At 41.5% G+C, this 23587-nt stretch overlaps 1 protein-coding gene and 1 pseudogene across 1 annotated transcript; one reads left to right on the plus strand and one right to left on the minus strand.

Moving 5' to 3' along the window:
• Nucleotides 1-1262: 1262 nt before the first annotated feature.
• On the minus strand, nt 1263-3637 carry LOC100341333 (relaxin-like protein SQ10). The gene is made up of 2 exons (XM_002724229.5): nt 3312-3637; nt 1263-1760 (listed from the first exon to the last, which is right to left on the minus strand). The coding sequence occupies exons 1-2, from the start codon at nt 3517-3519 to the stop codon at nt 1432-1434; spliced, it is 537 nt and encodes a 178-aa protein (XP_002724275.2). The 5' UTR covers nt 3520-3637; the 3' UTR covers nt 1263-1431.
• Nucleotides 3638-3771: 134 nt separating this feature from the next.
• On the plus strand, nt 3772-23206 carry LOC100341593 (meiotic nuclear division protein 1 homolog; annotated as a pseudogene).
• The last annotated feature ends 381 nt before the right edge of the window (nt 23207-23587 follow it).

Here is a 23587-nt window from a genome sequence, read left to right on the forward strand (position 1 = left end):
AGTATTGCTTTGGTTATTTGATAGCTTGTACGGTTTCATTTCAGTGAAGAAGTACGATTGGTATTTGTATTTCCGTGAAGTATTACATTGATATTTTGAAAGGGATTGTAACTTTGAAATATACACTACTGTGTCTTGTGATTAGAGAAATTTATCCACTTATAATGAAATGAATTATTCATAGGAAATGCCTACTACTGTTGTTTTTGGTTCTATAGAGTCTTTCTCCCTTTCTTTCTTTTTCACTGTCTTCTTTTGTGATTAGAATATTTTCTTGGGGCCGGCACCATGGCTCACTTGGTTAATCCTCCGCCTGAGCGCCAGCATCCCATATGGGTGCCTGTTTCTAGCTCCAGTTGGTCCTCCTCCAGTCCAGCTCCCTGCTGTGGCCCAGGAGAGCAGTGGAGGATGGCCCAAGTGCTTGGGCCCCTGCACTGGCACAGGAGACCAAGAAGAAGTTCCTGGCTCCTGGCTTCGGATCAGCACAGCGCCAGCCATAGCGGTCATTTAGGGAGTGAACCAACGGAAGGAAGACCTCTCTCTCTCACTGTCTATAACTCTAACTTTCAAATAAAAAAAAGAATATTTTCTCTAGGAGTATACTTTGGTCCTTTTGTATCCTTTGTATATCCATGAGTTTTTGTTTTATGAATAGTATGAGGCTCACATAAAATATCATATAGTTACAGTAGACTGTTAAACTGATAGCAGTTTAAATTTGATTCCTTAAAATAACTATACTTTTATTCCACATCCTTCAGCTACCATTTTATATTTTGGATGTACATATTACATCTTTTTATATGGTGTATACCTTAAGGAGTTATTATAGCTATTTTTTTTTTAATTTATTTCACAGGCAGAGTTATAGACAGTGAGAGAGACACAGAGAGAAAGGTCCTCCTTCCGTTGATTCACTCCCCTAATGGCTGCTACAGCTGGCGCTGCACCGATCCAAAGCCAGGATCCAGGTGCTTCTCCCTGGTCTCCATTGTGGGTGTAGGGCCCAAGGACCTGGCCCATCCTCCACTGCACTCCCGTGCCACAGCAGAGAGCTGGACTGGAAGAGGAGTAGCCGGGACTAGAACCGGTGCCCATATGGGATGCCAGCACAGCAGGCAGAGGATGAACCAAGTGAGCCACGGCACTGGTCCCTTGTTTTAATATTTGAATAACTTCTAAGATGTAGCTGCATACATTGCCAACTGTCTCTTCATTGGGAAATTTTGTCATACTTTAAAAAGCAAAAGCAATACCAGCACTGCACAGACATACCATTTATTATAAAATGAACAATGCACAAACCTTCAGCTGTGGAGGTCTTATATTCTAGTAATCAGTAGCATCCTGACAGAATTATAAGTGAAAATATCAAGAATACATGTGAAATACACGTGAAAATTATGTGAAATCTATGTAGTTATCTCCATCTCAGCAATACATAAGAAGATAATATCTGGGACAACCATATTTGCAACATTTTTCAGGCAGACTCTCAGAGAACTGTCTCTTTTTTCGGGAGAAAGTATTCGATTCTGAAGCACTGCTACCTTGCACTCCTCTTTGTATATTCTGAATAATTTTCTTAAATTCTTCAAAACTAACATTTGACTTCTTCAATGTAGGTAGGTATTGTAGATACAGCTTTGATGGCTGCTTCTCAAATTGTGTTGCCGTCAGCTCCTGTGGCAAGTTAGGAATGGATTCCAACATAGTATTTGCATTTTCTGCATCTTTCTTGATGGATGATGGCACAATTTCTATTAAGTTAAAGAAATTAGGGGTAAAGAAAAATATGAATGTCAAGGAGTATCAGACAGATTGCATGTGCCTATGTAGAGAAATGGAAAGCACTGTCTCAATCTAATTGAATATTGAAACAATCAACAAGTGTCTTAATATCTGGACCATTTATTATACTAATAGATTGAAGTACTACAATCCTAGCATTCTTCTGCTTTACTCCACTTGGCTTCTGTAATCTCTCTCATCCCTTCCTTGCTTTCAATATAGTACTTTTCACTGTCTGACATAGATCTGTCAACTGTCTGAAGTAATGTTGATCATCAGAAACACTCAGTTTAACCATAACTGGATTTTTTTTCAACCTGAGTAATTTTATTGCATTGCTAGGCAACTTCTTAATTCTGAGAGTAACCTTTGAAAAGAAAATTGCTTATTTAAGTTTTCAAATCATGGTGGCAAGAATTTCTTTTTTATATGTAAAGTTCTCTTTATTTATTTGGAAGCAGAGTTACGGGGCAGGGCGGGGCGGGGGCACAGAGAGATCTTCCATCCACTGGTTCATTTCCCAAATGACTACAATGGCCAGGTCTGACCCAGGCCAAAGTCAAGAGCCAGGAACCTCATCTGCGTCTCCTATGGGGGTGCAGAGGCCCAAGCCCTTAGGCCATCTTCAGCTTCTTTCCCAGCTGTGTTAGCATAGAGCTAGATTGGAAGTGGAGCAGCTGAGACTCAAACTGGTGCCCATGTGGGATGCCAGCATCGCAAGTGGTAGCTTAACCGGCTATGCCAGAATGCTGACCCCAAGGTAGAATTTCTAAAAGCTCTGATAGAATCAACAGGGGATATAAGTCTCTGACAGCCCTCAAATGTATATGTAACAATTTCTCTCCCCAGAGTGTTTACTGAAAATCGATTTCAGTTTATATTAGAGAAATGGGTTAAATGAACACCAATCAATAGTCATAGACTTCCAGAAGAGATTAGCATTGGCTGTCACATGTGTTTACTAATGTACTCTGTATGGTATTTGTTCCAGTGTTGTGGATCATGCAATATGCTGGCCAGATGCAAACTTTGAAACTTGGGCTGGGATCATGGTGCAACTAGCTAACATCTTCCTTCTTCTTTATACCCATTCATTTTAGTTAAAGTTTCATGGACTGTTTCCATGTTGCTGGTACTGCCAGGGAGGAAGTAAATATATATATATATATATATATATATATATATGAAAAGAAAACATCTCCTGCTTCAAAATCTTTCTGTTGTATAAATCTCCTAACCTTACCTATCTCAATTATTTAATTTGACAGTTTTAGCCCAAGGAAATGAGAAATTCTGGTAAAGCTAAAATAGTAGTTAACAAACCTGAATCAGAGCATGCTGCTCTTCTTCATGGACAGCAAAACTGTCCTTCAGCTTGATTAATAAGGTGTTAATTTTGAAATAATGGAAGCAAAGAAGCCAGGAGATGTAAATCTAAGTGTAAATACCCAATTGCTGCTGATCAGAGAAAACCAGGCTCCTTTATCTAGGCAGAATTGTCGAAGGATAGAAGTACTCACCTGCAGCTGGTCCAGAACTCAGAAAGAGGTTTTCTGGACTCAGTGACTCTCTTGCCAAGTGGACATGGCCACAGACTTCGATCGCGGTTCTGACAAAATCATTACGGCATATCTTAACATTCTCCATCATCCATTCATACGTGACTCTTCCGGTAACTTGGCCCTGGAGGAGACAGAATCGTAGAAGGTAGAACAAGAGGTCAGGCATCCTCGGCTGGTCTCTTCTGCTCCGGGTTTCTCTGCTGTCTTTGGCAGCCGCCTGTGCTTTCGCCGACTGAAGTGGGCCTGGGTGCTTACCCTGGGCTCCAGGATGCTGCTTCTACCTGACTCCACCAGGCTTTTATATCCCCTGGGCTACCACTGAGTTCTTGCGTCACTGGTCCCAGCTCCACCTCTTACCCCACCCACCTCCACAGAATTTTCTCCCTTGGCTCAGATTCACCCTCTCCACCTTTCCTCTATTTCCCCATTCTTCTGTCCTTGCCCTTTTTGTGTTTTCTCTCTTTTCTCACCCTCAAACTATTTTGTATACCTGCGTCAGTCATCCTACGTTTGGAGACATTCCTTTATCTTAGAACAAGGTGTGGCCATTACACTAAATTACATCAACAGAACTAAAACTGACATCACCTTCTAATAACTTGGAATTTTCCAGTGTGAACATCTACCACATAACCTTCTAACTCAAGTAAGATTGTAGTTAGATTAATTATCATAATGTCTGTTAGGTCAGTCCTTAAAAGTGTATTGGGTCAATGGGTAAATTGTTGACAAGAGAAAGAAAATCGATGATGTATACTCTGACTCTTGGTAAATTATTAACATTTCCAGTAGCATCATTTTAGGTTTGCACAGTAATGTCTAAAATTTATAATTTACTTTCCTCATTGAAATTTCCTCCTACTCCTCTGGGAGATAATTTGGTTATAGTCAGTTATCTGAGTATTTTAATTTGAAATTATATTTTTTATCACCAGAGACCAGAGAGAAAAGGAGAGAGAGTGAGAGAACAAAAAAGGAAAGAAAGAGACGTGAAATCCCACAATCCTAGAAAGAATAGTTTTAATAATATGTTATAACACAAAATTATATATCATTTATTCTTCTGCTTCTTTTTTAAAAGGAATTTATTAATACATTAGATACTCAGGGCCACAGCAAATGCATGCTAATTACTACAACAATTTTCAAAATTTGGTAAAAAGTGGTTTTAACACCATTTAATTAAACTTCTAAAAACTTCAACACCATTTGAGATAATATGCTCACTAAACAATACTTCTAGTCGTACAGTAAATGTTTCAGTGCAATAGGTTTGTTGTAGGCATGGAGGGCAAGTTTTTCAAAGCCTCATACAATGAGTTGAATGCAACTCACAGAGGTAGCAAGCGTAGGCAACAAAGATGTACTATATCAAGCAAAATATATTCCACAAAGAGAATGGAAGCATCCTCTGAGAAGAGTTCAGGGCTATAAAGCCAAAAAACTGTAGGAGCCTGCCTGTGGGACGAATTTAGAGCCCAAATTTAATTTGGATTCTTAATTTATAGCCAATTTAGAGAGGGAGGAGGGTCACTGTCAGGTAACTTGTGGCAGAAGATGGGGGTGGAGAGATGTTGTCAGGGAGGCCCAAGCTGAAAGTTCTCTGATACAATGCCTCATGTCTTTTTCAAGATGAGCTTCAGCTGCTCTCTCCTTGGATGTGGCCTGGATTGGTCTTTATCTCCTGCATGCAGGCAGGTAGTCTGTAAGCTAGCTACTTTTCAAGCTGGTATCTTTAGCAAGTAAAACAAACCATTTCAGTTCAAGCAACTAAAGCAGCTTTAGCTTTTTCTGACTCTTTCTGAATTTTCCTTTTTCTTGTTGTTTCTCCCAGACCCCAGCTGCCTCCTGCATCAGCTTCATTTCTAAAATCATGTATTTGCTTGTGTTCATCATCTACTCAGATATCTTCAGCTTTACCAGGTAAATTGGAGAATAGGAGAAGTTAGGGTAGCTTTGAAATAAAGCAATAACAACCTCATAGTTAGTAATGCAGCTGTGGAATAGAATAATTCTAATTTCTAGATTACTGCTAATTGTTAACAGGATCAAGTCAGCATTGGCCAAATGGTAAGCATTGTGTAATTCTTCAAAAAGCATCTGACCGCAGCCAGAGGCGATGCTTTTAAATGGGTTTTCACTAAGACAAGCAGTTTGATAGAGGCTTATCACAACTGAGGTTTAAAGGTATTCTTGTGGGTACATAGTCCTCTTAAAAATAACTCATTTGTAGGGCTGTCCTCCAAATTGTTCATTGAGAAATGTAAATTTTCAAGGACAATTCATTTTTGTACTTGGCCTAGTAGGTGGCTTTATACAGTTCTCACAACTAAACAGTGAATTGGCTACTTTCCCATCCTACAGAGAGTGGTCACCTGAAAAAGAGCAGTTTCATGTCTTACAAAAGCATTTCTCTTAGAACTGCTAGCCAGTCCTGACTGGATGCAGTGGAGGCCAAGAGGTGGTACAGGTAGAAGGCCATGAACAAAGGAATTCAGTAGAAGCTATAGAACTTCAGAGGCCACCTGCCACTTGGAACAAGCCAAGAAGATTGCTCGAAGAAATGGCAATTCCAAAAAGAAGAGCAATAGCAATGGCAAGAAAGATAAGCTCATTTAAAGAGGGTCCCAGGCAAGTTTCAGTCCTTCCCACTGATTACATAGTTCCCACAGACTCTTCTGAAATCCTGCCCCACAGTCAGAGCTGGGTTCTTGAACTCCTTTTCCATAGGTACCACCACCATATTTGGCACCAGTAATACAGCATTAAACATCACTGCCTTAGCCCAGCCATCAAAACTCATTCACTGCCAACCAGCAAATGGCCATGCCTCTGTCCTCACACATGCATCAGACCTCCTCAGCTGTTCACTGAGAGCCAAGGGTCCCTAGTCCAGATGAACTGTTTCTTTACTTTGACTATCTATTAACTACACAAGGAGAAATATGTTAGTTTCATGGAATTGCTTGTATATGAATCAACAATCCTGGCCAAGTGCAGCAGCACCTCAATTGGATACAAACTGATATTAAAGTATTTCATAATGTTGTTCAGATACTAAATAGCATGCCAATCGTGCTAGAAATGACAGAACTTTTCTCTTGCCTGTTCCCAACCAAATGGAGCCTACAGCTCTACACAGGCTTCGAAACTCTAGTTATAGCCATTGTGGTCCTCTGCTGCGTGTCATGTACCTACTGCTCTTCCCACAGAGATTGTTCTTTTATTCCTACTCCCTGGTAGTATCTGTCCCTCCCGGGGTCTTACTTTACATCAAAGCATCAAGAGGTGAATTGTGGTATAAGCCCTAAAATTAATGCCAGATTTTCTGTGCTGTCTTGATGTCTGCTGCCAGGGACCACCTGGGCAACATCGTGGCTATCTCTTGAGGACCGAGGCAGCAGCATCGTGCCTGCCTTCCTTTGAAGGCTGAGGATGCTGGGAGCAGTCCTCTATGCATTGGCTCATGGGAAGGCTCACACCACAAAGACCTTGAAAGTTTCTTGCCTGCATTCCTCGGAAGGTCAAGGATGCAGAGAACAGTCTTCTCATGCCTTAGCTCATGGGGAGGCTCACGCCACAGAGCCTTGAACATGGTGTTCCAAGAAATAGACAAGGATCTTTTATCTTTTATCGCACGGGACGTTTCTCCTTCTCCTCCCTTGTGAGAGATAGCTTCATGCATACCGCTACATAGGTGAAATGGCCTGTGCCGATGTGGACAAATATCCACTTGATGACACAGTGAGACAGTGTTATCTGGAGGAAAGAAAAGCCACTGGGAAAGGCAGAGATGTTCCTCCTCTGCTCGCAGAGAGATTCCTTCTGTCCCCCCATTCTTTAAATAATCTTTGTTTTTATTCATTGCACACCATACCGTCTTCACCCTGCAAAAGCTACTGCACAGATCACCAGCAGTCTGGTCAAATTGAGACAACTTCAAATGGCCTGGGCATATGTCCCCTCTCCACTCTGTTCTGCAGAGAAGGTCCTCCAGCCAAATAACATTTCTTGTCAATAGAAGCGTGCACAGTTCCTATTTATCCTTAAGTAGAGAAATCTAGTTCTCTGCAAGCCCGCAAAAACCTGCAAAGAAGCCAATCACGTCTTATGCTAACCAGGAGTCACCCCAGCTTCTTGATACTCTAAAGCCTGCCTGACACAGCCCTTGCTTCTTCAGTCTGTTCCCAGTGGCAGCTTCCATGATACCTTGCGTGGCATACAGTGCTCTCTTCTTCTATACTCTGAGTATATTTGATTAATAAGTTGTTGTCAGCGTCATCTGTCCAGTGTCAATTGTTCCATGTTTGTGGTCTGCACAGCCACAGCCTAAAGCAGGAACCGCTTCCTCTCTAATAAAATGGATAGGAGGTAATTAAAACAGCCATGGCTATAACGTGTCTCCTCCTCCTCTTTGTTCCTAGAAGAAATGGATGCTGCTCAGGCTGCACAGTGTATTTTGTGACTCCCAGGATTTGCTCCCTATCCCTTCTCATTACCCATTGTTGATCAAAAAATTTCTCTCTGAAGGACAAATCATTACCCCTCTGTAATCCCTTCAGCACCTTCCCGTTAACCCCAAGATGTAGTCTAAATTCCATAGCTTCTTTCTTTGTTTAAATTTTTATTTAAGGTATGCCAATTTCATGTATTCCACATATACAGGTTTAGGAACATAGTGATGATTCTTCCCATCCTACCCTACCTCCTGCCCATGTTCCCAACCTTCTTCCTCTACTCTCTCTTAGTCTCACTCTTAACTTTTACAAAGATCTATTTTAAGTTTACTTTATACTCATAAGATTAACCCTACACTAAGTAAAGAGTTCAACAAAGAGTATGAGGGAAGAACATAACAAATCCTCAACAGTAGAGACAAGGGCTGTAACAGTCATGGAATCTCAGAATTTCATTATCACTCCTAAACATTACATTTTAGATACTCTGTCAATCATACATAGATAAGGAGGTGGAAAATATATAGTACCTGGTCTTTATAGAACTGGCTTATTTCACTAAGTATAATAGTTTCCAGATGCAGCCATTTTGTTGCAAAATACAGGATTTTATTTATTTATTTATTTATTTATTTATTTATTTATTTTTTACTGCTGAGTAGTATTCAATAGTGTATATGTGCCTAAATTTCTTTATGCAGTCTTCAGCTGATGGACATCTGGGTTGATTCCATATCTTAGCTATTGTGAATTGTGCTGCAGTGAACAAGGGGACACAGATAACTTTTTCATGTGCTGATTTTATGTCCTTAAGACAATTCCCAAATGTGGGCTTGCTGGGTCATATGGTAGATTTATTTTCAGCTTTCTGAGGTATCTCCACTTCCACAGCGGCTGTACCAGTTTACATTCCCACCCACAGTGGAATAGAGTACTCTTTTCCCCACATGCATGCCAGCATTTATTGTTGGTTGACTTCTGTATGACAGCCATTCTAGCTGGGTTGAGGTGAAAGCTCATTGTGGTTTGGATTTGCATTTCCTTGATGGCTAGTGCTCCTGAGCGTTTCTTCATGTGTCTGTTGGTCATTTGTATTTCCTCTCTTGAAAACTGTCTACTCAAGTCCTTTGACCATTTCTTAACTGTATTGTTTGCTTTGTTCTTGTTGAGTTTGTGAGCTCTTTATAGGTTCTGGATATTAATCCTTTGTCAGTTTTGTAGCTTGCAAACATTTTCTTTTTTTATTTAATGAATATGAATTTCCAAAGTACGACTTATGGATTACAATGGCTTCCCCCCCATACCGTCCCTCCCACCCACAACCCTCTCATTTCCCACTCCCTCTCCCCTTCCATTCACATCAAGATTCATTTTCAATTATCTTAATATACAGAAGATCAGCTTAGTATACATTAAGTAAGGATTTCAACAGTTTTGTAGTTTGCAAATATTTTCATACATCCTGTCAGTTGCCTCTTTACTTTGCTGAGTGTTTCTTGAGCAGTGCAGAAGCACCTCAGCTTGATGTAATACTATTTGTCAATTTTGGCTTTGAATGCCTGTGCTTCTGTGGTCTTTTTCAAAGATGTCTTTGCCTATGCCAATGTCTTGCAGATCTTCCCCAGTGTTCTCAAGTAATTTCATGGTAATACATCATAGATATAGGTCATTGATCCATTTTGAGTGGATTTTTATGTAAGGTGTAAAGTAGGAGTCTAGCTTGATACTTTGGCACATGCTTCATACTTTTTGGCTTAGCATATAGTCTATCCTAGACAACGTTCCATGCACTCATGAGAAAAATGTGTATTTTGCAACTGTTGGATGAAAAGTTCTTTATATATCAGTTAGGTTCCTTTGTTGAAGAGACTGTCCTTACTCCAGGGATTGATTTTAGCTCCTTTTCAAGGATACGTTGGTTGTAGATGTGTGGACTGATTTCTGGAGTTTCTGTTCTGTTCTTTTGGTCTACCCATCTGTTTGTGTGCCAGTACCAGGCTTTGTTTAATTATTAAAACTGCCCTGTAGTATGTCTTGAAATCTGGTATTGTGATGCCTCTGAATTTGGTAGTATGGACATTTTGACTATATTAATTCTTCCAACCCACCAACATGGAAGATTTTTGCATGTATGTGTTTTCTTCTATTTCTTACTTTAAAGTTTTGTAATTTGCATTGTAGAGATCTTTGACATCCTTGGATAAAATTATTCTGAGGTAATATTTAATTTTTTGTAGCTATTGTGAATGGGATTGATCTTAGAAGTTCTTTCTTAGCCATGGCATTGTTTGTGTATACAAAGGCTATTGATTTTTGTGTAATTTTATATTTAATTATTTATAATTAATTTTATATCCTGCCACTTTACCAAACTCGTTTATGAAATCCGGTAGTCTCTTAGTGGAATCTTTTGGTTCCCTATCTATAGAATCACGCCATCTGCAAATAGGGATAGTTTGACTTCTTCCTTTCCAATTTGTTTCCCTTTAAATTCTTTTTCTTGCCTAATGGCTCTGGCTAAAACTTCCAGGACTGTATTAAGTAGTAATAGTGAGAGTGGGCATTCTTGTCTGGTTCTGGATCTAAGTGGGAATGCTTCCATTCAATAAGATGCTGGCTATGGGTTTGTCATAAATTGCCTTGGATCGTATTGAGGAATGTTCCTTCTACACCCAGTTTGCTTAAGGTTTTCATCATGAAAGGATGTTGTATTTTATCAAATGCTTTCCCTACATCTATTGAAATAATCATATGGTTTTTGTTCTTCAGTTTGTTAATGTGATATACCACTTTCATTGGTTGACGAATGTTGAACCATACCTGCATACCAGGGATAAATCCCACTTAGTCTGGGTGAATGATTTCTCTGATGTGTTGTTGCATTTGATTAGCTAGTATTTTACTGAGGATTTTTGTGTCTATGTTTTTCTGGTATGTTGGTCTATAATTCTCTTTCTCTTTTGTATCTTTTTCTGGTTTAGGAATTAAGGTGGTGCTGGCTTCGTAGAAGGAATTTGGGAAGACTCCTTCACTTTCATGTGTTATGAATAGCTCAAGAAAAAATGAGATTAGTTCTTCTTTAAATGTCTGGTAGAATTCAGCAGTGAAGCCATTCAGTCCTGGTCTTTTCTTTGTTGGGAAGGTCTTTATTACTGATTCCATCACCATCTTGGTTATTGGTCTGTTAAGGTTTTCTATGACTTGTGTCGTCAGGCTCAATTTTGGTAGTTTGTATGTGTCCAGTAATGTATCCATTTCTTCTAGACTTTCTAATTTGTTGGCATATAGTTCGTTGCAGTAATTCCTGATGATTATTTTTATTTCTGTGGTAGATATTGCTACATATCCTTTTTTCATCTCTGAATCTATTGATTTAGGTCTTCTCCCTCTTTCTTTTCTGTTGGGCCAATGGTGTATTCATTTTATTTTTGCAAAAAAGCTCTTAATTTTACTGATCCTTTGTATTTTTGTTTCAATTTTGTTTATTTCTTCTCTAATTTTAATTCATTCTTTCTACTACTTTTACGTTCCACACTGATGGCTATCAACTCCCTCTTAACACTGCTTTTTTGATGTATCTCCTAAGTTTGATATGTTGTATTGTCATCTTCATTTGTTTCCAGAAAATTTTTGATTTCTCTTTTGATTTTTTCTATGACCCACTGTTCATTCAGGAGTATGTTGTTCAGTCTCCATGTGTTTGCATATGTTCTAGAGATTCTTGAGTTGTTAATTCCCAGTTACCGGGGGGAGGGGGGCTGGGGAAAGCCAATGTAATCCATAAACTGTACTTTGGAAATTTATATTTACTAAATAAAAGTTAAAAAATATTCCCAGCTTCATTCCTTTGTGGTCAGAAAAGATGTGTGATAAAATTTTCATTTTTAAATTATTTTTTTAATTTGCTGAGGCTTGCTTTGTGGCCTAGCATGTGGTCTATCCTAGAGAAAGTTCCATGCACTCATGAGAAGAATGTGTATTCTGCAACTGTGGGATGAAAAGTTCTCTATATATTAGTTAGGTCCATTTGGTTCATGGTGTCAATTAGCTCTGTTGTTAAAATTTATTTTATTTATTTGAAAGACAGAGTTAGAGGGAGAGAGGTAGAGACAAAGAGAGAGGTCTTCCATCCACAGGTTCACTCTCCAGATGGCCACAACGGCCAGAGCTGTGCCAATATGAAGCCAGGAGCTTCTTCCAGGTCTCTCACATCGGTGCAAGGGCCCAAGCACTTGGGCCATCTTCTACTGCTATCCCAGCCATCTTCTACTGCTATCCCAGTAGAGAGCTGGATCGGAAGAGGAGCAGCCAGGATTAGAACCGGCACCCACATGGGATGCTGGCACTTCAGGCCAGGGCTTTAGCCCTCTGCGCCACAGTGCCAGCCCCAGCTCTGTTGTTGCTTTGTGAATTTTCTGTCTGGATGATTTGTCCATTCATAAAGTGGTCTGTTGAAGTCCCTATTACTATTGTATTGGAGTCTATGTCTCCCTTTAGATCCACTAACATTTCTTTTAAATAGCCAGGCTCCCTATAATTGGGTGCATATACATTTATTGTAGTCACATCTTCCTGTTGAATGGACCTTTTGATCATTACGTAGTATCTTCTTTGTCTCTGTCCTTTTTTAAATTCTTTTGACAGCTATATTGGACAGTGAGAGAGAGACAGAGAGAAAGATCCTCCTTTGGCCTTTGGTTCACCCTCCAATGGCCACCGTGGCCAGCGTGCTGCAGCCGGCGCACCACGCTGATCTGATAGTGGTTGCCAGGTACTTATCCTGGTCTCCCATGGGGTGCAGGGCCCAAGCACCTGGGCCATCCTCCACTGCACTCCCAAGCCACAGCAGAGAGCTGGCCTGGAAGAGGGGCAACCAGGACAGAATCTGGTGCCCCGACCGGGACTAGAACCCGGTGTGCTGGCACTGCAAGGCGGAGGATTAGCCTAGTGAGCTGCGGCGCCGGCCTTCTTTGTCTCTTAACATTTTTGTGTTGAAGTCCATTTTGTCTGATATTATAATGGCTGCACTGCTCTTTTTTGCTTTGCGTTAGCATGGACTATCTTTTTCCATCCTTTCACTTTCAGTTATATGTATCTTTGTTGGTGAGATGTGTTTCTTGTAGGCAGTTAATAAATGGGTTGTTTATTAATCCATTCTGCCAGTCTGTATGTTTTAACTAGAGAGTTTAGGCCATTTACATACAAGGTTACTATTGATAAATAACAACGTGGCCCTGCTATTTTTCTGTGTATATTCCTATTGTTTGGTTTGGAGTTCCTTTGTATTGGGAGTTTTTCTGCCTCCACATTCTTCCATAATCAGGACTGTCTTTTTGTATTTCTGTGTGCAGCACATCCTTAAGCATCTTTTGTTAGGCTGGACAAGTGGTAACAAATTCAATTTCTGTTTGTTATGGAAGGTCTTCATTTCACCTTCATTCATAAATGAGAGCTTTGCACAGTACAGTGTCATTGGTTGACAGGTTTTTTTTTTTTTTCTCATGAGACTTGGGCTGTATCTCTCCATTCTCTCCTAGTCTATAGGGTTTTTGATAAGTCAGCTGTGAGTCTAAAAGGAGATCCTCTAAAAGTAATCTGGAATACTCTTGTGCACATTTTAGAATCTAATATTTATATTTTTCAAAATGTATTTATTTGAGAGGTAGAGTTAGAGATAAGTAGAGACACATAGAACCTTCTGCCAGTTCACCCCTCAAATGGCTGCAATGGCTGGAGCTGTGCCAATCCAAAGCAGGAGCAAGGAGCTTCTTCAGGGTTTCCCACCCGGGTGCAGGGGCCCAAGGACTTGGGCCATCTTCTACTGCTTTCCCAGCCATAGCAGAGAGCTGGATCAGAAGTGGAGCAGCCAGGACTCGAACTGGCACCATATGGGATGCTGTCACTACACGCCAGGCTTTAACCCACTACACCACAACACCAGCCCCTTCTTTCTTTCTTTTTTTATTACTGTCTGAAAAATTTCCAAAGCTTTTCTTCTAGCTTGGATTTTCTTTCTTTTGCCTCACCAAGTCGGTTGTTAAAACTTTCCCCTGAATTGTTTATTTGACATATTGAATTCTACTTTTCTAATATTTCATTTTGATTTCTCTTTAAAATCTCAATTTCATTGGAAAATTTTTCATTCATGTCATGTATGGATTTCTTTAATTCATAGATTTGCTTCTCATTGCTTCTTGAGTAATCCTGTGATTATTCTATTGAATTCTATTTCAGGCATTCCATCTGTTTCTTCATCTTAATATTCTAATATTGATGCTTTGTTCTGTTCCTTTGGCTGGGTCATGCGGTTATCCCTGTTTTTGTTTCTTGAATTTCTGAGTTTAAGTATTTGTTGAAATACGTTTTTGTTATTATTTTTCCTCTGATGGCTTTTATCTTTGTAGTCTCTTTATCTTCCTCTGTGGCTTAGTGGAATGTTTTCTCTTTCCATGAATACCCAGAGGCATGTGCTGGGTGTGGCCAGGAAGATCTTGTCAGTGCTCCAGGGTTGGGCGATTATCCAGGGTGACACCCAAGTTGGGCTTGGTAGATCTTTTTTTTATCAGCAGAGAGGGTCTGACCACCTTTGTTGTCATAATCACACCCTCCGCTCCTGTATTCAAAGGTCATCAATGTGGAAGTGTTAGCCCACAGTGGGTGCAATGATCATCTGTGCTGCCCTAAGAACTGCACAAGGATCTGTGCAGTCCACAGTATGAGCATGGATCCTGTTGCAGAGACCCACCTATGGCAATCAGGGAGCTCTGAGCATGTGTAGCCACACACAGTGATTGCCCGGAGACCCAGCTACAACCTGCACTCTCTCATGCACTCACAGAGTTCCCAGTCTCAGCCCATAAGACTGCCATATTCCTTGGGTGCTCAGAATTTGTACCATCTCACTTGACTGTCTTGTCCACAGAGAGGCTGAGATGTTCCCTGAGCCAGCTCCCTGTGGGACTCCAGCTAGGCAGTTTGAGACCCAGTGCCTATGCTATGTTGAGAGACTAGGAGCACCTCACAGTCGTATGTGGGTGCTAAGCTCCTTGGGAATCCTTCCACAGTCTGCTCCTAAAATCACAGTAGTCATAACCTTTTCAAAAATACTTATTTTGAGAGTCGGAGTTTCAGAGAGAGAACAAAACAGGGAGAGAGAGGAAGAGTGTGAGTGGAAGTGGGGGGGGGAGGGGGAGAGGGAGAGGGAGAGAGAGAGAGAGAGAGATCTTCCACCTGCTGGTTCACACCCCAGATGGCTGCAGTGGCCAACGCTGAGTCAGGCTGGAGACAGGAGCTTCATCCAGGTCTCCAACACGGGTGGTAGGAGCCCAGACACTTGGGCCATCTCCTGCTGCTTCTCCTGCTGCTTCTCCCACACCATCAGCAGGGGGCTGATCAGGGGTGGAGCCACTAGGACTCAAACTGGCACCAACTGGGATGCCAGTGACGCAGGCAGCACCATTACCTGCTACACCACAACACCATCCTGTTATAACCTTGTACTTGTGGGTTTCCCCTACTAGACTGAGTTATTTTGGGAAAGTGGCAAGTCCACAGTAGCTACTCAGTGCATGGTGGTTGAAGGAAATTTAGGGACCTCATAATGAGGTATTTTAGCTTCTCTGTTGGGGGAACTACTAGGACTTGGCCATAGAATATAAAATGTACTGAGCACCCAGGTTAGTAGAACCAAGCAAAGGCTAGGCTTCTATGATTAAAGATTCTGCAACATACAGAGGGGTAGTCAGGGATTCCACAAGAGGACCTTAGAGTGATCCACTCCTAGAGGAGGGGAAGTGGAGTAGTTGTGATGGGTTAGGAAAAAGAATCCACAGAAAGATTGTGAATGGGAGAGCAGGCAGAAAGAGGCAGTGTGAGGGCATATTGGGCAAAGATCTCAGGAACCAGTGTTTTAGAGAGGGCTCTGGGGTAATCCTATTGTGATAGTGCCTAATTCCTCTGTCTACCCTTTTAAAGAGAGACTGAGCTCCCACCGGTACGTCCACTCCCAAAATGCCTGCAACAGCCCCCAGTTGTCTGTCAACTTTTTGTACCCTCTTTAGTTCTGGTGTTCAGGTAGAAAAGGTTAGCTGCTTATACCCTAGAAAGAGAAAAATGGAGTGATCTTGTGTGTGAAGGTATATTTTGGTGTGTAGGACTTTTAAATTTGTTTTCAGTAATCTCATGCCCCTTTACCATGTATTTCTCATTCATTCCTTTACTAAAACTGCTAAGTTTCCACAGGATTAAAGAGTTATGCTTATTTCCTAGCAAAAACTGACATTTGAATAAAGTCCTTTCCCTATAATGTAGACGTCCGTTCTCAATTCGGTGACTGTTTCTTCAGATCTTCTAACTGTCCACGGTCCCATTCCCGAACTAGGTAATTACTCCAGCTCAAATTCTCTGTAATGGTCTAGAGCATTAGAGTAACCTAGAAAGTGTCGAAGAATTTGTAATTGGTACAGTGCTGAAGACATTGATAAAGTTAAAATTTCTAGATACACCACTCTTTAGTGTAAGTGAGAAATTTAATACTTTGTGTTATAACGAGTTAAAGTGATACTATTCCTGAGACGCCAAGATGGTGGAATAAAAGAGAGCTTACTGCTATAATCTAGGGGGAGAAAGTTAAAAGAAAAAAAGTAGAGAGAGCCCAATCTCAGGGGAGAGTTAGGGAGAAAACAGTAGAGGAAATGCCATGCAAATTAGAGGGACACTGTGGATCTATGTGGAGGGTGTGGGCATGCATAATTCAGGACTCCAGCAACTGAGAGCCTCAGCACGAGCTTTGGAGAATGAGTTGAAACCGGGTGGCAGCAACAGAAGCCACTGGCAATAAAGCTAAGGGAAGAGCCTGGTGTGAGGATGGCTTGGAGCCCTGTGAGGGACAGTGTCCATGCCAACCTGGAGGACACAAAGTTGGGGGACACATTTCTTTCTACCTGACCAACCAGTGCTGATGTCCTGTAACTAGCCGAGAGAAGGCAGGTGCCATTTTGGACACACTTAATGCCCTGAACCAGCTTGTGTCCACGTGCCTAGCAAGATGCCTGAGTCTGGCTGGGAGAACTGACTAGAGAATGGGTGCTCATAGCTGTGAGAGCCTTGTGTGCTGGGACTGTGAAAACACTGTGGCTGTGTGGGAGGGTGCAGGGTGTGGCTGGGTCTTTGGGTAGTCACTGTGGGTGGCTCCACATGCTCGGAGCTCCCTGATTCCCTGATGAGGTTCATTGCTGTGGGAATCCATGCTCAGACAGAGGACTTCATAGATCCTTTGTGTGGTTCTGGTGGCAGTGCAAACAAATATTATATCACTAGGGCTAGGAACCCGGCATTGGTCTCCTTGGGAGAGAAAAGGTGAGCATGAGACTACGCCAAAAGAATAGATTAATCCTCCTCTCTGATAAAAGAGAGAGAGAGAGAGAGAGAGAGAGAGAGAGAGAGAGAGAGAGATTCACCATGCCCCATATTGGTGTCATTTAGGACACTCCTCTCACCCTGGAGCACTGAACAGAGCTCCCTGGCCATACCCAGCACATGCTTCAAGATATTCTTTGAAAGAGCAGACACTCCACTATCCACAGAGGCATACTCCAAAGATAAAAGCCATCACAGGGGAAAAAAACTAACAAGTGTCTCTACAAATGCCCGGAAATAAACACAGCAACTCAGGAAACAAGAGTAAGGAAGACAACGTGAAGCCTCCAAAGGAATTCAACACTTAGTACTGGAATGTTAAAGTGAAGAGATTGAAGAAGTGCTGGAAATGGAATTCAAAAAGTTGATTCTAGGATTACTTAGAAGTAATCAGAAGCAAATCCACAAATTAAAGAAATCCATACATGGCGTGAATGAACATTTTTCCCAAGAAATTGGTATTTTAAAGAAAAATCAAAATGAAACATTGGAAATGAAGATTTCAACAGAACAAGTAAAAAATGCAGTGGAAAGCTGTAGCAACAAACTCGGTGAGGCAGAAGAAAGAATATGTGAGTCAGAAGACAAATCTCGGGACATTTTACAGTGAGGCCGAAAAAAACAAAAAGAGGAAGAAATTAGAAAACTAAAACACAGCCTTCCCTTGTTGCCCCATGGGCGCATGACCTTTGGGCCACCCGCTCCCTGCTTTCCTGCTGCTTGCTCCTTTGGGCTGATTGCCTGCCTTCTGCGTTTGCTTTGCTGCTGCGCTAAGCTACCTGTGGCTGCTCATAACCATGGGATTGCTCCGCATGGCTCGCTCCTGACCTGATCTCTGCCTGGAATGGACCCAACTTAGCTTCTAGACATTCTCTTTCTCCCTGAAATAACGCCCTCACTCTCCTGTGTATTCCTCTCACTGAATAAAAAGCTTGAAAAAGAAAAGAAAACTAACAAACAGTGTTGGAGATTTATGGGATACTATGAAATGACCCAACATACAGGTCTTAGGAGTTCCTGAAGGCATGGAAAGAGAGAATGGATTAGAAGGCCTATTTAGTGAAATAATTACAAAAAACTTCCCTAATGTGGAGAAAGAACGGGACGTTCAAGCACAGGAAGCACGTAGAACTCCTAATAGACATGACCAGAAAAGATCCTCACCATTGGGGCCGGCACCATGGCTCACTTGGTTGATCTGTGCAGCGCCAGCATCTCATATGGGCACCGGGTTCTAGTCCCGGTTGCTCCTCTTCCAGTCCAGCTCTCTGCTGTGGCCCAGGAGGGCAGCGGACGATAGCCCAAGTGCTTGGGCCCCTGCACCCGCATGGGAGATCAGGAGGAAGCACCTGGCTCCTGGCTTCGGATCGGCGCAGCGCACAGGCCATAGCAGCCATTTCGGGGGTGAACCAGCAGAAGGAAGACCTTTCTCTCTGCCTCTCTTTCTCACTGTCTAACTCAGTCAGAAAAAAAAAAAAAAAGATCCTCACTGTGGGGAGCAACTCGGACTAGACTGTTACTGGAATTAAGACTTATTCTATGCATCTGCTCTCCCACAATATGGCGCTGGGAGAGGAGGAAACAGCTTCTACTCAGCTGCCTCCAGTTCAACCAATAAATAGCAGGACCTGCTCCTGATTGGAGGAGAGCAGCGTACTCCGCGTGTGGGTAGCAGAGTTCGGATTGGTGGAAGAGGACTATAAAGGAGGAGAGAGACAACATGCACCAGGAACACCTGAGGAACACCTGAGCAGCCCCCGAGAGAGCAGGCTGGCGGTGTGCCGCTCCCCCGTGGAAGTGGGGAAAGTGGCAGGGGGAACCGCCCTTCCACGGAGGTGGAAGGGACGGTGGACGGTAGCCAACCCGGGAAGAACCAGCAGCAAACCAGGGGAGGGCCGAGCAGACAAAAGAACAGCGCAGGGTCCTGTGTCGTTTCTCCAGGAAGAGGGGGAGCGACACCTCACCACAACACATTATAATTACTCTCCATAGTAACACATAAGGAAAAGATTCTAAAATGTGCATCAAAGAAATGCCAGATTACTTTCAGAGGATCCCCAATTAAACTCCCAGCTGACTTGTCATCAGAAACCCTACAAGCTAGGAGAGAATGGTGAGATATATTCCAAGTCTTAAGAGAGAAAAAAGTGCCAACCCAGAATACTGTACTTTGCAAAACGCTCATTTATGAATAACGGTTACATAAAGACCTTCCACAACAAACATAAACTGAAATAATTTGTCACCACTTGTCCAGCCTTACAAAAGATGCTTAAGGATGTACTACACCCAGAAACATAGTCATCACTATGAAAGAATGTAAAGGCAGAAAATCTCCCATTAAAGTACAAAGGAAATCCAAAGTAAACAACCAGAACATTTATGGAAAACAGCAGGGAACTGGAACTTCCTCTGGTTTTTCTTCTGCAGTTCCTTAGATTCCAGAATATCCTGTTACTGGGAATCTGTTCTTGAATCTTTTTAAAAAGAAGACACAGATTGTGTTGGACCATCTTTTTTCTTCTCTTATTACATACCATTTGCGTGATTACAGTGTTACGTCTTAGTTCTTATGTCTTTGGGCAGAAGAGTGTATCAGTTATTTTAAGTGAATTTTTCCCTGTCTTTGAAGCTTAGTCCATAAGTGTGTTGTTGCCACAAAAGAAAATGCTTGGTTTGCATTTCTTGAATACTTGAAAACCGAAATTGATAAGATATATTATGTAATAAATTAGGTTTTTATTTCTGGATAAAACTAGAAATGAAATAAAGGCTTGAACTACTAAAGGATGAAAATAATGATAGTGCTTACAGGCACTGTGAACCCTTTTTCATTTGAGGCATCCAAAATTCAAGTATTCACTAAATTTTTCTCCAGAAATCCTTCTCTCCTTTTCTGTGCTTTATGCACTTACTCATTCATTTTTAAGATTTACTTATTTATTTGAAAGTCAGACTTACACAGAGAGAGGAGAGGCAGAGAGAGAGAGAGAGGGAGAGAGAGAGAGAGGTCGGTCTTCCATCCCATCCGCTGGTTCACCCCAAGTTGGCTCCAGTGGTCAGAGCTGCACCGATCTGAGGCAGGAATCAGGAGCTTCTCCCACGCGAGTGCAGGACTTGAGCCATCCTCTACTCATGCATTTACACTTATTAAAGTGTCATTTTATCTGTGTTCATTATGAATCTGATAGCTTTTCTAGTTAGGAAAAATATACTCATAAAAATACTCTTATGTTTTTGTTTGTTTGTTTGTTTGGACAGGCAGAGTTAGACAGTGAGAGAGACAAAGACAGAGAGAAAGGTCTTCCTTCATAGGTTCACCCCTCAAATGGCCGCTACGGCTGGCGCACTGCGCCGATCCGAAGCTAGGAGCCAGGTGCTTCCTCCTCGTCTCCCATGCGGGTGCAGGGCCCAAGCACTTGGGCCATCCTCCACTACCCTCCCGGGCCATAGCAGAGAGCCGGACTGGAAGAGGAGCAACCGGGACAGAACTGGCGTCCCAACTGGGACTAGAACCCAGAGTACCGGTGCCTCAGGTGGAGGATTAGCCTAGTGAGCCACGGTGCCAGCCAATAAAAATACTCCTAATGTCATTTTTTTGGTTAATATTTGACCCACCAATGGTATTTTAGATACATTTAATCAATTTAATAAGGTGTCTATAAAAATTTAAAGCATTACATATTATATTTGAACTAGTTAGTGAAGAATAAGAAAAAAACTTGCTTATTGAAACTGTATAGCATTAATTCATGCTATAACTAGTACTCATATAGTATTTTACACTTTGTGTTTCTGTGTGGGAGCAAAATGTGGAAATCTTTACTTAATATACGCTAAATTGATCTTCTGTATATAAAGATAATTGAAAATTAATCTTGATGTGAAGGGAGGGGGGGAGAGGGAGTGGGAGAGGGAGCATTGTGGGTGGGAGGGAAGTTACGGGGAGGAGGAAGCTATTGTAATCCATAAGCTGTACTTTGGAAATTTATGCTCATTAAATAAATAAAAAAATAGAAACTGTAGGGTATTTAGATTTCATACACAGGTAGTGGCACACTGACATTTTTGTTGCCCAATAATCTGGAGTAGTGTCCTGCATTTATCTGTAAAAACTATAAATTAATGGAATCTCAGAGGAGAAACTTTATGACTGTACTGTGTTTGAGAACCTCTGTACAGCTAGGTAAAGTTTCCATGATACAAAGTATTTGAATTTTGAAATTTATTATTATAAGGAAGAAGACATGGCATTATTCCATGTGCTTAAATAACTTGTTTATTGAGTTTCAGAAGAAAAAAATATGAAATGAGTAATTGTCACTGCATTAGCTATTAGTTATTAGCTATTAGTTAAATTGTCAAGTTGTAGCATAAAGCTTAAATCTGTTTCTCAAATGGGAACCCTAGTAGTGTAATGCTGCTTTATATATGCTGTAAGTGCAACAGACAGTCTCAGCACTGAACATGGATTGACACCTCTCAAATGACTGCAACCTCTGAGGTAGGTGTTTTGATATGCCTCAGAGTATTTGAGTGCAAATTTATTAATCTGTTTGGTAGTGAAGATACTTCCTTTTCCTTTTTTGTCTGTCAGATTTTCATGTTTAAATTTGGATGTTTACATCTTTACTACTCTTAATTTGTTCCATGGCTAAAATGGGTTGTCAGTGAAGAAACTTAAAAACAGCCTCATTCATGTAAGTGCTTAAGTGAAAACTACATATTGTGTTCTGTGTTCATGCACTTTTAGTGATCTGTGTTTCTGTTTAAATGTAAGTGATGTTTAAAATAAAATTACAAAAGAATGTCAGTAATATAAAGGTATAGTAATGAAAATGGTGAAAAACAAGTATATATGGGTAGGGAAATATATTTTGTAATTTGTCTAAGGTTCTCAGTAAGTCTTGTAGAATTGCAATAGAACACATGAAAAATTAGCAAGGGTATATAAAATTGATACCTCAGAAACCCGCTCCACCCCCTGCTGAAAGCACATGCCCCACCACAGGAAGCTGAGCCACTGGCGCCATGTCAAAGATGAAAGGATTAAGTGCAAAAGAAAAGAAAACCCACATGATGGAAATATTTTTCGAGACAAAAGACGTGTTTCAGGGGCCGGTGCCGTGGCTCACTTGGTTGGTCCTCCGCTTGTAGCGCCAGCATCCCATATGCGCACCGGGTTCTATTCCCGGTTGCTCTTCTTCCAGTCCAGCTCTCTGCTGTGGCGTGGGAGGGAAGTGGAGGATGGCCCAAGTGCTTGGGCCCTGCACCCACATGGGAGACCAGGAGGGGGCACCTGGCTCCTGGCTTCAGATCAGCGCAGCACCAGCCGTAGCAGCCATTTGTGGCGTGAACCAACGGAAGGAAGACCTTTCTCTCTGTCTCTCTCTCTCTCTGACTCTACCTGTTAAGTTAAAGGAAAAAAAAAAAGATGTGTTTCAACGAAAAGACATGGAGAAGATTGCTCCCAAAGAAAACAGTGTTACTACCACGTCAGGAAAAGACATCCCCCAGAGTTTAGTTGATGATGGTGTGGTTGACTGTGAGAGGATTGGAACGTCGAGTTACTACTGGGCTTTTCCTAGGAAAGCTCTTCATGCAAGGAATCGCAAGGTGGAGGTTCTGGAATCCCAGTTGTCTGAAGGAAACCAGAAGTATGCAAACCACAGGAAAACATGGAGAAAGCTAAAATTGGCCTACACGAGATGGAAGAACGAGCCATGATAGCAAAAGAGCTTTCTTCACTGCCAGAAGAAAGGGAGCAGCTAAAAGCACAAGTGGAGAAATTATGAGGAATGTGATCCACAAGTTGTGGAAGAAATACGTCAAGCAAATAAAATAGCCAAAGAAGCTGGTAACAGATAGACTGATAACATAGTTGCAATAAAATCTTGGGCCAAAAGAAAATTTTGATTGGAAGAAAATAAAATTGATAAAAATTTGGGAATCCCGGAAGACTTTAACAACATAGACTGAACTCTTTGCTGCTGGGGAAGATCTGTGAACTTGTGACTATGTAAATCTTTGATGTTTGCAACCATGTGTACGGAATTGACACTTACCTGTCACTGTTCACCATTTTTTAGATTTTAAATAAAGTATAAAATGCAGTTGTTCTTCAGCCTTTTTGGCAGATGAAAAGCAGGATGATAGCCACATGCCCACAGCGCTCAGGGAGGCAGGCCAGTGCGGAGCAAGCAGTCAGCTTTGCAGATGATTTTTTGAAGATCAGTCATGCCATCTCAGCATTTTTTAGTTACATTACAGTTTTAAGTACTCCAAGTGCATTTGAAGGTCCTAACTTGGATAAATATACATAAATTTTTGGAAATAACCCTTAAAACACTAATGACTGTT

The sequence above is a fragment of the Oryctolagus cuniculus genome, chromosome 1, assembly GCF_964237555.1.
Source record: "Oryctolagus cuniculus chromosome 1, mOryCun1.1, whole genome shotgun sequence".
NCBI classification, from domain to species: Eukaryota; Metazoa; Chordata; class Mammalia; order Lagomorpha; family Leporidae; genus Oryctolagus; species Oryctolagus cuniculus.

Excerpts from the sequence above, each read along its gene's own strand:
- LOC100341333 (XM_002724229.5), bottom strand. The coding sequence starts at position 3,519 with ATGCCTGACCTCTTGTTCTACCTTCTACGATTCTGTCTCCTCCAGGGC. Across the intron at positions 1,761-3,311 it reads GAGTTCTGGACCAGCTGCAG|AAATTGTGCCATCATCCATC; the intron begins GTGAGTACTTCT and ends TTAACTTAATAG.